Genomic DNA, 17,020 nt, shown 5'->3' on the forward strand with positions numbered 1-17,020 from the left:
TCCCCAGCAGACCAATACATGTGTGACCAAACCAATAGATGCGCCAACAAACAGCAAACCAATACATGCCCTTGCAAACCAACACATGTGTAAACAAAATTCAATATATGCGCCAACATTTCAATATAGTTGTGGATACAATGAATGATTTTTTTTTTTTTCCCTGAACGGCGCCTCATACAAAGACATAAACTGCCGTACAAGAGCCTTTGCAAGGAGCATATATCGGGCTTGTCTTTGTGTGTGATTACGTCACCTGCCAGCCCTGCTGCTGCCTTCCCCCGTGCACGTTACACTACAGTAGCCTACAATCACCATATACGATGATATGGCTGGATTACACTATTAGATGGTAAACTCTGGTTTAAGTTTATTTTAACAATTCCTGCTTTGAAATTGTATGTTGTGTTGCTTTATGTTGAATTTATTACATTTGTATTTAACCACAAATATGGTAAATTAAATTTTAAATAACTAACTAGTGAAAAGTTAAAAAAATAGAACGACAAGTATTTTTAATGGGAAATTTAAATAACATCGCCGAAAGGTTACTCACTACAATACTTAACATGGTTATTTGGAACACAATAGAATGAAAGCGAAAACACTTTCCAAAGAAATTCTGTCTGTTTGTGCATCATTTCAATGAATCCGTCCTGTCTGTGTATTTCATTCCTTCCTGGTTCTGACGCCGCCCACTTCGGCCGTCTTTGTGACACGTGGTGTCAGTGTGGGACAACAGCGGCCTCCAAGCGTCAGACCTGGAGAGGGATTGTGTGTGTAAAAAAAAAAAAAAAAAAAACACACAACAAGAACAAAAACAACAACAAAAAAAAAAAAATAATAAAATGAGATGGAAGGAGGATAAAGAGGTGAAGGACAGGGAGGAGGAGTGCCGCCTAAGGGCCAGACATCCACGGCGATGTAACAAGCCCTTGCTGGGGTGCCTCCTCTGCGACCAGGACCATCTGTTTGTCAACTGTCCCTTCCGCTGCCCCTACCAAGAGGGAGAGGAGGAACTTGCGCAGGAGAGGAAGGTGAGGAGCAGGCAGAGAAGGGGAAAGGGGAAGAGGACCACAGAGTGTCCACCGCCCAAGTCTCCACCAGCGGGGGAAGAATGCCTGCTGGTGTTGCCTCCAGAGGGAAAGGAGCCATCTCCAGCGCCAGAGGGAGAGAAGCCATTGCTGTCGTCTCCAGCGCCAGAGGGAGAGGTCCCACCGCTGTCTCCAGAGCTGCACCAGTCCCCTGCAAGTGAGGAAGAGCTGCACCAGTCCCCTGCAAGTGAGGGAGAGCTGCACCAGTCCCCTATAAAAAGGGTAGACTACCCGCCGCTCTCACCTCCGTTGCCAGGAGACTACACGCCACCTCCACCGCCAGGAGACTACATGCCTCCGCCACCTCCACCGCCAGGAGACTACATGCCTCCGCCACCTCCACCGGCAGGGGCAGAGCAGCAGGAGCTGTCTCTGCCTCCGCCACCTCCACCGGCAGGCGTAGAGCAGCAGGAGCTGCCTCTGCCTCCGCCACCAGCAGAGGGTGAATGCCTGCTGGGTCCCTGTCCACCAGCAGAGGGTGAATGCCTGCTGGGTCCATGTCCACCAGCAGAGGGTGAATGCCTGCTGGGTCCCTGTCCACCAGCAGAGGATGAATGCCTGCTGGTATCACTTCCCCCACCCTCACGAGGAGAGGGGCTGGAGCTGCCTCTGCCTCCATCACCATCAGGGGGAGAGGAGCAGGAGCTGCCTCTCCCTGTACAAGAAAGAGTACCAGGACTTGACGCTGGCATTTCTCAGCAGTCACTATATAGTCTGCTGAGGGGAGCACGGGGAAAAATGGCCCGGCCGCAGCGGCTACAAAGAGGGCCAACACATCAGCTTGTCCTGACTCCCTGCGTCACTTTGCCCAAGGATGCCTGCCACGCTTCGCCCAAGAATGCCTGCCACGCTTCGCCCAAGGATGCCTGCCACACTGTGGTCGGAGCCCCACCAAGGGGAGCTGCCGGCTCCGAAGAAGGGGGGAGGTCAGGAGACCACCCCCCAAGCAGCCTTTCCAGGAGTATGCCACCCCGTTGTCAGCATTGCTGCCGACAGCCTTAAGACCCGTGGGCCCCTTGAAGCCTCCGGTCCTGGCCCAGGACTTTGTGCTAGACTTTTGGGCTTTTAAGGGGCGAGGTGGCCATTGAGGCCATGTGTGCTTTGCACAAGGGGGGCATATGTGACAAAGTGCCCTCCCCTGTGTAAATTATCTGTTATGTTGCGTGTGGTTTGTTAAATGTTGGTGTATAGTCATTGGTACACGGGATATAAACGGGTCTGTAACACAAGTGTTTAAAATGTATATTTGTATTTAGGCACGGGATTGTACATCACTTCACGTACATTTAAAGTAGTTAATATGTGAGAACGAGGTTGCACATAATTAATTCACGTGCTGGGATTCAAGTGAATAATTAATTAGTAATTGAATCCCAGCACAACGTATATATAGATGCACGTTTTCACATACTCGCGGTTGGGTGTTCGGTGAGTGGAGAACGGGAGAGAGAGGAGGAGAAATCGTTTACAATTGCTATTGAGCGCTGGTGGGACCAGCACAATACTTGTGTGTTCAAAACTCACCGTGTTTGTCAGTGTGTCTGTCCGTGCACTGTTTTGTTAAGTATAGTCCGTTTTTGTTTGTCTCTTTTATTTTGGCGTAGAGTGCCGTGTCCTGTTGTTTCTGTTTGTTCAACTGTTTTATTTTACAATAAACCGGTGCAAGCAAGCGCCATCATCATTTCAATTCATCCGTCCTGTCTGTGTATTTCATTCCTTCCTGGTTCTGAAGCCACCCACTTCGGCCGTCTCTGTGACAGGATGTCATATACAATATCCCATATTAAAAACACATCAAGGTTCACTGATCGAGACAGTGTGGCCAGAGCCCCAGAAGAGGGAGCTGCCAGCTACTAAGAAGTTGGGGGAGGTGAAGAGACCACCTTCTCCACAGCCCCGACCACCTCCCCTGTGCCATAGCCCGGCACCTGGGGGTTGGATCCCAGACACCCAGGCTGCATGTCTGCACCTTTGGTTGCTGGGCCTGACTCCCAGGACATGGCACCGCTAGGCACAGGTGGTCGCCTGGTCTCCTGATCCGCTCACTCCATGGTCGCCTGGGCTAGCACTTCTGCCTGGGGCTGCAGCCGACTGGTTGCCTGCCTGCGCTCCCGATGCCCCCCTCCACTGCGTAACCCAGCCCCCCCCCCGTATATACCGTCCCGTCCGTACCTACCCAAAGTAAAGGATAGGGACCTGCCAAAATACATGTGAGAATGTGGCTGGAGCTAAATTGAATGATTGATGATTAATTAAGCTCCAGCCACATGGTATTTAAGGAAAGAAAAATCCTTTGTTTGGAGAGTTGGTGTTTGAGAAGGGAGTGAGGTAGGTTTACACTGTGTGTTGTTGGTATTCTGTGTAAAACTTTGTAGTGAAGGCTAATGGCCAGCACACAATGCTTTGGTTATCTGTTTGAACCTTTATTTTAGCCCTTGAGTCGGTTATTGTGTTCGTGACTTGTTTTTGTTAAAGCTTTTTATTTAGTGTTTTGGGATTTATTTTTGTTTAATTAAAATGCGCAGCCATGCTTAAACTGCAGCCCCCCTTACCTCAGTCCCTGCCGATACCACCTGGGCCCCCAACACTACCCTGTCACAGCCAAGTATAAACATTTTTATAAACAAAAACATTATTTAAATCTTACTTTTACTGTTTGAAAACAACAGTGAACCAGGATTTGGATTTGAAATACTAAGAGTGCTTCTAATCTGGAGCTGTGAAACCTTTGGAAGCATATTTCATGCTTCATTTATTTCTATTTGTTCTTCCTTACTTCAATTCCATCATTATTTTGCAGATTCATATCTTGTCAGTTTATGGCTAGTTTCACAGACCCTGATATTGGATTAATATTGGACTACCCAATGTTACTGTAGGTAAGGTAGTCCAAGATTAGTGCAAACAAGGGTTTGTGAAACCAACCAACACAGAATTTTCAATTCCAGTACTTTTCTTTTAGTTTATTCACTTTGTGCCCCAGGGCCAGCACAGGTACATCTCAATAGAGCAGCACTAATACAAAGAGAGACCTAAGTAGACAATACTCAATATTAAGTAACACAACACTTATTATACATCCAAGCAATATCAATAAAAAACACTCATACACATGTGTATACATACAATACACAAATATATTAAAAGAAAGATACTTACAGTCAGAAGTTTACATACCCCAATGGAAATTTAGAGTACAAGAAGAATTGTGAGGAAGGTTAATAACAATCTCAGACTGACTACCAAAGATATTCAAAGTGAATTGCCTGCAAGTGGAACTGGGGTTTCCATTTCAACCATAGGTCAAATAATGCATGGTGAAGGTCTCAGTGGTCGCAGGCCAAGGAAAAAGCCACGCTTAAGAAAACGTCACAAGGACAATCGCTTAAACTTTGCTATGGATACAAGTTCTGGTCAAACGTTTTGTGGAGTGATGAAGCAAAAATCGAGCTATTTGGTCACACTGATAGTCATTACGTTTGAAGAGTCTGGTGAGGCGTACAAAGAAAAGAACACCATACCTACTGTCAAACATGGAGGTGGTAATATCCTTCTATGGGGCTGTTTTTCCTCTAATGGCACAGGAAATTTAGTTGCAATACATGGTCAAATGGATTTCACAGCATACCAAAAGATACTGGCCAATCATCTGAAACCCTCCGCTACAAAACTTGGTTTAAGGTGCAACTGAACATTCCAACACGACAGTGATCCAAAGGACACATCAAAATTAAAGAAGAATAAAATCATGGTCCTGGAATGGCCTAGTCAAAGTCCTGATCTAAATCCAATTGAGAATCTTTGGTGTGAGTTGAAGAAGGCTGTGCACAAGAGAAGTCCTTGGAATTTGAATGAACTGGAACAATTTTGAATAATGGCAAAGAATCACGAAAGAATAATGCCAAAGCTCACTGACGAATATCCTAATCGTTTAAAAGAGGTTATTATCGCTAAAGGTGCCTCAACAAGATATTAATTTCATTTTCCTTGTCATGGTATGAATACTTTTGAATTAGCATTTTTGGAGATTTGCCAAAAATTTTCTATTTCTTCTAATTTTTTTTTCCCTCATCCACAAAAGCAAAACTTTTGCTACAAAAGATTTTTCCTATAATTCTTTGTTTTTGAGAAATGTCTAGAAATTATACATTTCCATTGGGGTATGTAAACTTTATGACTACAACTGTATATTTAAATTTCATTACAACTAAGACAAGTTCACCTCAAACGCTGATGACGCTGAACAGCAGTTTTAAACCCAGAGAGGCTTGGCAATGACACAATGGCGGCGTTTACATGCACAAGTCTGGACAGTTTTCCTCAGTACGTGTTTTCCATACTTTTCAGGAAATGCGTTGCTGTGCAGTTTTGATTTAGGAAAAAAATCGTCCGTATCAATGCAGATTACTCAATTCATAGTCATTTATGAGAGGGGATATTTAAATATCCGCGTTTGCTTAATAACTAGCAAAAGAACGACTCTGAATATCGTGAGGAGAGCTTCATGCGTTGCCATGAAGATAAAAAATTTAACAAAAGAATCTGAATTACGCCGCGCATTAGCTACTTGTTTGTTTGATTACCTCACACGCACGCAGAATTATATAAAATATAATTTCTGCAAGTTTTACTACTTAGAATTTATATTTGTGTATGTATGTGGAACATCTAAAAGTTACATTTCATTAACACTAGAACCGCCTTTTACAATACAGAAATACCTTCGTTTTGTACAAGAAACGCACTAGGTAAAATAGCGCTTCAGCAGAAACATTTCGAGCAGAAAGCTGCAGGCTGCAGCAGCTCAACCTGGATTCAGTGCTGCGAGTGACACACACGAGAAATCACATGCTAAGTAAAAACTACTTTTGTTTTTACAGTTCATGTATGTACAGAAACCTGTTTACACACTAGTTTCTTTTGAAATGTTTATTTTATTATAGTTTCTCATTTTTTGAAGTAGTGCTTTGTGGTAAGTTAGAAAATAAACTCCTATGTTTAATTATTCATTTAAATACGATGTTTCGGCTGTGCAGATGTTTGATACGATGTGCTTGAATAAAACTTTTGAGTTATATCCGATAGTTTGTCTTTCATTTTAATATTGATGATATTTAAAATGTACCGTGATAATGACTGCCGTTGACAGGTATGAGTATAACCGCGGCGGATGTATTGTTCATAAATGTACATTATGTGTGTGTTTTGTACAGCTTTCCTGCTGGAGATTACGTGAGATTAAGTCAGAATAACTGGTTCTTGACTGCTGAAATCTTGTGAGTTTTTTACAGCTATTTGTATTGTGAGAAAGCGATTGACCCTGCCCTTAAAGTCGCGCTGCCAAAAGGACGTCATTTTGCTGTTTCAACGTCACACAGTCTGACAACGTCACACTGCAGAGTTGATTTTCACGTTCATGTAAACCCAGCCAATGGCATCCGAAAGGGCATTCCATAACCCCAAGGCTGTGCCAAAGAAAGAATAACGACACAACTGAAGGCGAAACGGACTGATGGTCACAGCAGTTCTGTGGAGACCAGGTCTATTAGGAGCACAGACTGACAAAGGTAGAACACAGTGAATGCAGAACCTTACAGAAATGAACAAGAATAAAGTAGGACCTTCTGCCACTTAATGGTTTGAGAGAAAAGTGAATATGAAGGTTGTCATGAGTAGAATCCCAATTCCAGTTCAATACAATCCTACAAGCACATTTTTGCACAGACTGAAGCTTCATAGAATTGTATTTTTTAAAATGGGTCCCAGACAAAACAGTACTCTAAAATAAGTCTTGCCAAACTCTTGTAAAGATGTGAAACATTTCAGGGGCCAAGGAACGAAAAAAATAAACCCCAAAGTTCTCCTCGCTTTGCCGCAAACATAATCGGCATAGTGTAAGATGTAAGAAACATCAACCTGGGTCTGACTCCTAGATGAAACACTGTGCAGTGAGCAAAGCATGGCTACCATGACAACCAGTTCTCAGACCCGGGGAGTGTCTTGCCAGCAACAGTACCTACATGGAGAATTACCGGTGCTGTAAAGAAGTGCAGTGCAACAAGAGCTCTGGTAAAGTATTTGCTAAAAATAATAATCATAATCTAATTATACCTAGGCTACGAGCCAAGCCTGCGTCCCTTTTTCCAAAGGGACAAAGCACAGGAAGGACACCTCTTAGCTCAGCCAGTAATCACAGCTGTCCTGGTAACCTAGGATACTCCAGCTGAAATGGCCCCTCCCATTTTATTTCACATAGGCCTTAAAGAGTAAATGCTGTAGCTTCAGCTTGCAATGTAATGTGTTGTTTTGTGTTTGTTTTTTTTCCTAACGCTTTATTTTGTGTTGACAAATAAGTTTAGCCATTTATTGACATTCACTTGATGTGTTAATAATCAACCAATACATATCCAGTTGATGTACTTAATTGATATATAAATAGTTAGAAAATGCTTTGCTATCAATTGATTTTCTTATAACATATCAATTAAGATCATCTATTGACTTGTTTATTAACGTATAAAGTGAACTACAATAAATGGGTAAATGCAAACAGAAACTTACTTGTGCCAGGCAAAATAGTTTCCATTTTTTGTATTCATCATTTTTATCGAAGTGGTTCTGTTCTGTTGTTCCAATACTGAGATGCTGTATACTCTCATTTTCTCCTGTTATGGTGGATGTAACAGGGAGAGGAGCCCTGTACATGTATGTTTATTTTTAGAATGGGGTCTCCCCCTCTACCCCTGTGCGGTTTATTATTTTGTATTTGTTTTGTTGTATTATTAATGTTATGATTTATTATATTGATGTATTTTTAAATGACGGTGTAGTTGTGTGTATTATTTTGTTGTTGTTTTCATTTAAAAGTGTTCTGGAAGAGGCGAGGTCGGCAGCTTGTCCTCTGACAGTGGTATTTAAAAATCTTGTGGAGAAGGTGGCCATCTCCTGAATTAAGTGATTTAATTTGTTGCTGATCAGGAGATGGTCACCTGCATAAAAGCCTGCAGCGCTCTGCAGTAGTGGCGGGAGTACAGAGGAGAAGTACGAGAGAGCGAGAGGAGAAAGGAATCATAAAGAAAGAAAATATTCTGGGAAAAGTGACAGCAACTACCTAGGATCGTATTATTGTTTGTGTTTGACTTCGGTTTGAATATTTATTTTGCTCTGTGAGCAATGTTTTTGTTAAAATATTTTATTTATTTTATGTGTTAAAAATAAACAGCGCCGCAGCATCTTTTGCCCTGCAGTACTGCCTGTGTGTTTATGTTCCTGCTTTCGGCCTGATGCCAATACATCAGCTACCCTGTCACAGTGGAAAATTACAAACAACCATTTGACATACTGAAAAGGGAAAAGGTCAACTATATGGAAAAATAAACTCAAGGTAAGAAACATTTTTTGTTTAACAATCGTTGGTAAAGTCACCAAAATTACATTTACCTTGGGTGGATCTCCCATAATGAAACACGAAAGGAACCCTTCCAAGGTTTACTTTAGAAGCCTGGCAGTTACTTGGACTTCTCTGTTTCACCACTACATTGAAGGAGCAGCTGGTTCTGCTTGTCTCATATATAAACTTATAAAAGTTTCCCATAGAAAAGGCATAGCAAAGTGTAATAAAGCAAAGAGAAAACATTGTAATCAATCTATTTAATATAGCGCCATTTGCAACAAGTTGCCACAGAGCGCTTCACATGGGCAAAACAAGAAAATGTACATAGAAGGAAGCATTAGAAGCAGAAAAACGAATTAGTAAATACAGTAACATACATAAGATAAAATAATAAGAAAATATACAGTAAAAAGGCAACAGTAGAAAAACAATAAAATAAAACATTCTATAAAAATATGTCTTCAGCCTAGTTTTAAAAGCTGCTATAGTTGGTGCCTCCCTCACAGAGGCTGGCAATTAATTCCACAATTTGGGAGCTCTGTAGCCCAATGATCTACCACCTGTGTTCTTTTTAAAACTTTTTGAGATCAGAGCGGGGGACCTGGAACATATGGGACGATAAATAAGTCACTCAGGTAGGACGGAGCTAACCCATTTAAGGCTTTATATGTTAAAAATATGATATAACTTTCTGGTTTTCATTAGAATCCTGGCAGCAACGTTTTGAACAAGCTGCAATCTGGACAAAACAAAGTTTGGAAAACCAGAAAATAGGGCATTACAGTAATTCTTAAGTTACAAAGACATGCCTCAGTCTCTCCACATCCTGTGCTGAGAGAAAGCATCTTAATTTAGAAGTATTTGTTAGATGGAAAAAAGACACTTTAGTTACGTTCCTAAAGTGGGATTCACTGTGATCGAGGCTGCTGCAAGGCCTGCCGTTTTCACGGCACCTTTTGAGTTATAGTTTGTGGTATTGTGTTTTATTTTGCACTTTTTGTACAGTTTGCTGTATTTGTCCTCTGTGCGTTACCATCGCTGTTAACGTCACATGACCGTCTTTATTTTATTTTTGTTTTCTGTTTGTGTGAGAATAAAACCTGCGCGCCTGTGCCGGCGTTTCAACACCATGTCTGTCTCTCTGTATGCTTGAACAGCGGCTACCCACACGTGTGACCCGAGGAAGACCCTGTCACACCATTGTTCAGACAAGCTTGCAGCCCTCTCTTACATTTAGCCTGAGTAGGTCTACTTCTCGAAAACCAATCGCTGGCAATGAGATTTAGATGTTTTAGATTCAGCAAAACTATCAATAACTTTACTCTCCATTCCTGGTTCACATTCCTTTGTTTTCTGCATTTTTATTTTTCTCGTGCCACTTTCATTTCTACTACTTTCATTAGCTTACTACTTCTACAGACTACTATCTACAGGCTACTATCTTCACGTACAACAGAAACTTTTGTCTGTGCAAGCAGGATTTCAAACTCCGAGGGACTCATGAAAACATTCCTGCAATGTGAGACAAACATTTTAACTGAACCAGGGCTTGAATTGAGGGGGAGCGGAAGGAAACCCTGTTCCCCTTTTTGACAGAACAAAATGTGTTCCCTTTGCTACAGGCAGTCATCAAATTGTATGAGCATGAGTAGAACGACATTGTATCGGTCAAGATATATTAAATATTGCTCCCCTCTTAGACAGAAATACTTAACCAACTTCATAAAATTAACAGCAGTCTGAGCTGATCCTGTATTTGGCTCTCTGCACTCCGCAGGGCCAGGTGCCAGCTTGTCTGTATTCATTTAACTAACAGACTTGAGAGGCAGTCAAATAAGACAATCTCTCTTTACTTATACGCTGCTGTACTTCCGCAAGACTTCACAAAATGTCAAGTAGGATGAGAAATGTATACAAGGAATAGAGATTGTAAAGACCTCAGGAGCATTTCTGATGTGCAAAAGAAAACATCCAAAGGGAGTATTAATGAAAGCTACAATAGACATCAAACTGAAAAAACTGGTAAGAAAATCAATCCTGGATTCACAGTTCTTCATCATCACAATTAAAAATACAATAACGGTGCACCTGCTAATCTTTTTTGGACATTATTAGAACTGTAAAAGGATGTTTTACATTAAACATGTTAATGCCCATTGTAAGCGTTTTTTTTTTGTTTTGTTTTGTTTTTTAAATTTGGAATCCCCAAATATTTTATTTTTTTCTACCCAACTTGGTAAGCCCAATTATTGTTTATTTCAACCCGACTTAACACTGCCACCCCCACGGTGACTCGGGAAAGACGAAGGCGAACACACATGTCCTTAGAAACGTGTGCCGTCAGCCGTCCGCTGCTTTTCACTCTGCAGCCCCGCCATGCAGTCACCTCAGAGCTACAGCGTCGGAGGACCACACGGCTCTAGGCAGCTTACAGGCAGGCCCGCAGGCAGCCCGGCCAGTCGACAGGGGTCGCTGGTGCACGGTGAGCCGAGGACACCCTGGCCAACCTAAAGTGCTGTCCAGCAGCATCGAATATGAGTTAATCATAGCTGGATCTCTAAACAATTATTTTACAAAAGTAGATCTCGTTTTCGTTTGCGTCTATAGACACCGTAGGTGGAAATAAGGGTTATTAATGGAACTGTGAATCTGGCAACCCTCCCACCTCCCAACAATGCTGATTACGTGTCAAAAAAAGGAATCAGAGCTGGGGATTCATGAAGCACCCAGTTAGACACACTCTCTGTTACAGAACCAGAGGTGCAACTAGCCACCTCCATCACACAAGGGGTAACATATTAGTATTTAATAAACATTACAGGAGCTTTATAGACTTTACAAAATGTATTAAAGATTAATACTATATTATATGACAATTGGAATCTACTAGTCACTGCCATTCATTAAGAGTGTCCAACATTAAAATGACACAGCACAGTTTGGATAAACAAACGCCATAAAACATTACAGCAGCCTCTTGCCATCCTGACTATTTACTATATGTTATCATATTTTTACAATGCAGGCTTTTACCATGGCATACAGCAACTTTAAAATGATGAGCGCTTTGCGTGCATAGCAGCCTCATATCACAGTGGGACTTAGATAAGGGAGTGGTAGAAAGAAATTGGAATGACAGCAACCTTTTTAGAGAGATATCAGAATAAAGAGTCTTAGAATTTAGAGTCGCTGGGGACCCTATTAGAACTCTATGTAGAAACCAGAGTTTCTATCTTTTCTGTTTATCTAACATCTGTAGTCAATATGACATAAAATAAATTCTGTCTAATTAGTTTAGAATTCACATTGCCAGTGTACAGCTTTGACCAAAAGGTTTGCATCACCTAGAATTTTAGGACTGAGACATCATTTAAAAAAAAAACCTACATAGACATAATATAGATATTTTATTTAACATCATGTAATCAAAGAAACTACAAAATGATATCGTAAAGTCTACCAGAAGCCATAATAGTAGTCCAGTGTTTCATGTTAGATTTCGAAATGTCACATTTTTCAATTTGTTAGTTTTTCGTTAGGTATATGGAAAACTACAAAATTATATGTAATTCAATATGTTAATGTAACATTAATAGCAGGTTTCATTTGACTTTATGATGCTAAATTAGTTCATTCTACAGGGTGATACCAAACTTTTGGCCATAGCTGTACTATCTCTTTATCAAGCAAACGTTTATGTTATAAAAATCAATAATGTTTCTATTCTTCTCCCAGGCTCACATGGAATTTAGTGGAGATGGAGAATCTGCATCTGTATGGATACCTCCACTCTTGCTATGCTAGTGTGGGTGTGTAGGGCTAATAACACCCGAAATGTCACTTTCTTACCAAGACCTCTTGTATGTGTGACAACTGATGCTGTGGTGAGCCTGTGCAAACATGCTGTATAGTCTACATAGTTTCCTTATATCTTATACAAAGACAATATTCCAACATGGAGCAAGATGTACAGGAAATAACACATCACTTATTTCCCATTTTTACAGATTCATGGGTGATTGTCCTCAGTCACGATGCCTAATGTCATGGGGGTCCTTGAGCCAAGACAGTTTGGCACCCCTGTGCCATCTTTGTTCTGTTATCTCTGTTTCTACAGCTAGATGATGGCGTGCAAGATCAAGACAATCTGTAATTAGCTGGATGTTTGAGATACGGCTGGGAACAAGAAGCACTCATTTAAAAACAGAAAGAATCGTGTGGCGAGCCGCCAAGCTTATCTCTAACTCCTGGTGTCATTATGGGTTTATTTTGCCTGGCATGCCCAGTGGTATCAGATTGGAGCAGTAGAGAGAGTTAATGAGTTTCAGCATGATGTTAAAGCTATTCATTTGATCACAAAAAGGTGGGGTTATTGGACCCTGACTCCCAAAGCATTATTTTAAAAATGGGTGAACATTTTGCGTTATAAAATGTTTAAATGAAAGTTTTCGTGAAATATGCTTTTTTGAATCTGTGGCATATGTTAAATTCTAAGAATTTAAATGATCAAAATATTATGGCAATTATAGACATTTCAAATGAAGATTAACATAACAGAGTAGTTTGTTATTAATGTTGTTCTATTTCTGCAATGCCATGGGACATCCTCCGATCCCAAAGCCAAGCCAATCGCCTCCTTATACCCAGAAACTTAAGCTACCTGCCCCTGGTGGACAAAGCCATTCCTGCAGGTGTCCGCTTTGAGCTAACTAGGCACCTGGCCAGTAGAGTTCTCTGTAGTGCAGTGAGGAGAAACAGTCCCTGTCAACGTTTTGCCTCCCTAACACACTGGCACACCAGTACTAATACAAGTCAAGAAAGATGAACTTCACCCAGCCAGGACACTCCCGTGACTCTGTGACTCACCCTGCACTCCAGACGGACGTGCCTTCACCAGGAGAGCCACTAGGGAACCCCCATTCTTTTTTTGACAACATTATGAATCTTTAGAATGGCACACTCACCCAGATCTGCAGCTTGACCCTCTTGTCATTGCGGTACACAGTCTTCACCTTGAAGTCGATACCCACGGTGCTGACGAAGGAGTTGCTGAAGGAGTCGTCAGCGTAGCGGAACAGGAAGCTGGTCTTCCCCACACTGCTGTTCCCAATGATCAGTAGCTTGAACATGTAGTCGAAGTTTTGATCCGACGTGTCCTTGTGACTGAACCGCGAGTCCACTGTAGCCATCTGAGAACCGGGGGGAGCACAGCTTCAGAACCAGTCTCTGGGTTATTTTGCTACCCAGTTTATTGGACTTTTAAACGTTTCAAAATGTTTAATCATCAACAATATGCATGCAAAATATAGCTGTTAGCCTTTTTGTAGTACTGTACTGCATAGGGTAATTTAAGACACCTTTGAGTGTGTTATTGACCATTATTTTGAAACTGTGATTTTCCTGATTGGAATGAAATGAGATGTGACCCATTGATTATAATCTCTTAAACATTTTTCCATTCCAAGACAATTTACAAATAACATTTACAGTCAACATGGCCAAATTAGGAATGAACTTGTTTTGGGACTTATCAATTCAAGATATAACTATCATATACATATATTTTATTTTAAATTGATTTATTTGAGCGTATTGTTCTGCATTCAAAGTAAATTGATAATATTTGGTGTTGCTGCACTGGTGGCACAGTATTTGCCTCAACATACAACAGATCTGTTTCAACTGCTCAGCACTTCCATATTTGACATTTCTACTATAATCGCAAATGACTGGGAAACTGCAGCTTTAAGAATAAATTGAAGTGCTGGTATGTTCTCTTCCCTAATGACATACAGTAAGAATTCTACCTGTGTGATGGTGGCAAAACTGTATGTCGTGTGATCTCATTAACCAGGTATGCTCTTACAAGGTCGGTTTGTGCTGCCGTTTTTTTTTTTTTTTTCTTGCAATCTCTCTTGTGAAAAAAAAAGATTACGCTTAACTAAAAAAAAAAAAAAAAAAAAAAAAATCCCTTGCTGGTAAAAAATACATTCTTAGCGACAGCTGGGCGGCACTCCCGTTCAGGCGCGTGCTAGCTACCCCCTACTGTCAGGTAATTGGTTGTGAAAAACGATACTGAATTATTACTTTTTTTTTATTTTTGCGGACGCCTAGATTTATTATGACAACGCTCGTCCCCAGGTGAGACGTCCTATTCAAAGCGGAGATGCAAATCGGAAAATATGGTTTGTCCATTTGCATCGCTGATCTACTAACCCACCGTTACCACAAAGCTGCATGCTCACCTTTACATTTTTCTGTAGGCCGTTGACAGTAAAAAAGAAAATAAGACCTCGCAATGGAAGCAGTGCTCCAGGTCACTATTTGAATCCACCGGTTTTTAAATAATGAAGTGTTAACATTTTTTGCCTATGCAAGAACATACACTACAGGCACAAACACACCGTGATATGTGCACAAACACACCCGTGTATATATAATATATATAATATATATACTCTCTATATATATATTATCCTCACATCTATATAATATATGTGTGTAATGTGTGTGTGTGTGTGTGTGTGTGTGTGTGTGTGTGTGTGTGTATGTGAAAAATATTTTGAAATATTACTATTATTATGAATAATAATTATTATAATGCATGCAATTATTTTGGAAACCATGTGTAAAACGAGATCAATTAAAAAAAAAAAAAAAATCTAATCAAATCAAATGCATTTTTCACAGGTGTAGCAACCCATCCACCTCATCCCCACCTTAAACATTTTAAAAATACATTTTAAAAAACCTCACCTTTGTTTGCGACGTTTTGACGCCAAAACCCAAGCAGAAGATCAAAGTAGCACTCGGACCCGGATAGCAGCGGATGGAATGTTAAGCTTAAGGTCTTCTTGACAGTTACGTTGCTGTTTTTCTTATATCCGCACCTTAAACAATATCTAGTGTCTGTGGCTTGCTGTTAAAGGCAGTTTAATACAATTAATGTGTCAAATGCGCTGTTTTTCACAAGGCTCCCCTCTCGAGCTCAATGCTTGCCTTAACAAACTGATGACATTAAGGTGGAGCCACAGCTGGGATTACAAAATGTTTCACCTCCCCCTTAAAACACACAAACACACACGTAAGCAAGCTACATACATGGCATACATACAGATACATATTCTCCGACTCATACGTTATAAAATAGGGCATACAGTACTCAATAGCAACCAGTTCACATCCATATGATGTATTACATCGTAGTCTACGCCCTGATTTTATTTAAGACTGAATATTAATATTGCATAACGTAATTGCATAGACTAATGCTGGAGATAACGTGTGCCGATATATTCTTAAACATGGATACAGTATTCTAACATGAGACGCACAGAATGTACATTAAAATTCCCATTGATTTAACACGCTCTTTGCGTATTTCTTTATCATTAGATAATGTATGACCAGGTGCACAGCAATTTGGGACAACAGCATTCCTTTCTTGCACCTTCAGAATCTTAGTTCAAAATAATACAATGCTAACTCTCTTAAACCAACTACCTGAGTCTCTTATTAAGCTATCATGCGATAGTTCTAACAGGCAACATATACTGTTGCTCGTTGAAACACACATTTAGTGGCGTCATGTGTTTTTTTTTTTTTTTTTTTTATACAGCTGTATAAGAAACTGAATTATAAATTAGTGTACCAATACATTTCACTGTAAACAACTAGAATTTTATAGAGGAGTGGGCGTAATGATTTTAACCAGCATAGCCGGCACTATCCCGTTCGAACCTGAAGTTTGCCTCAGCCTCTGAACTGCTCAGACCTTCAGTGTACAAACTGATGTAGTCATCATTTCTGCGTTTTATAATAATAAGCACATAGCGCCCTCTTGTGGTAATTCTAGCTTACACAAATGACATTCATTCACAAATTGGTTGAAGAGAGGACTGTAGTATAACTGATTGTTCTTTAAATATATGTAGTCTTTGGTAGAAGCGGGTACTGTCAAAATACAGCAAGTTTATGTTTTGTTTACGCAGCAATGAGTAGACAATACTGCAGCCCTGCCCTCCTCATTTGTGCTCCTATTAAATCTTATGTGTCAGTGGTACTGTCAGTCAAACAGCAGTATCATTCTATGAGAACCATTTGTATTAGCCAGTCTCCTGTGTCACATTTCCAAGTGAAAAAGGAAAGAAAAAAAAGTACCGCCTTTCTTTTGCATGGTTGGAAATAGCAATTCAGCAAGGCGGAGAAATTGTTTACAGAGCGCTGGAATTTGGTACGTAAGTTATCAACGACGTCATGCACATGGTCATCATTTCCACTGCGACCACTAAGGGGGTGCTGCTTGACATGATTCTGGTTTCAATCCGTAAACCGTTCATTTTTTTAATGAGACCTAAAATGACACGCAGAGTCGGAAGAGAGCGAATCAGTTTCCATGCACCGCCAGATTATGATAGTCATGCTAAAAAATGTCCTTAGCAAATGTCACCCTAATTAGACAAGCAATTATATAGATGTTAAAATGTAAATGTGACATACAGTCAGTCAGACTGACTGACTCCATATACCCCAA

General features: G+C 40.6%; 1 protein-coding gene across 1 annotated transcript in view; it reads right to left on the reverse strand.

Annotated features, from left to right (window-relative positions):
- The window catches only part of LOC121327309 (ras-related protein Rab-3B-like), a 34,017-nt gene extending 18,492 nt beyond the window's left edge, over positions 1-15,525 (reverse strand). The window contains exons 1-2 of the mRNA XM_041271259.1: positions 15,244-15,525; positions 13,452-13,676 (exon numbers count right to left, since the gene is read on the reverse strand). Of these exons, the coding sequence (XP_041127193.1) occupies positions 13,452-13,676 (225 nt within the window). The 5' untranslated portion in view covers positions 15,244-15,525. The remainder of the gene's footprint in view (positions 1-13,451; positions 13,677-15,243) is intronic.
- Between the last annotated feature and the right edge of the window lie 1,495 nt (positions 15,526-17,020).

This window comes from Polyodon spathula, chromosome 14 (assembly GCF_017654505.1).
Source record: "Polyodon spathula isolate WHYD16114869_AA chromosome 14, ASM1765450v1, whole genome shotgun sequence".
NCBI lineage: Eukaryota > Metazoa > Chordata > Actinopteri > Acipenseriformes > Polyodontidae > Polyodon > Polyodon spathula.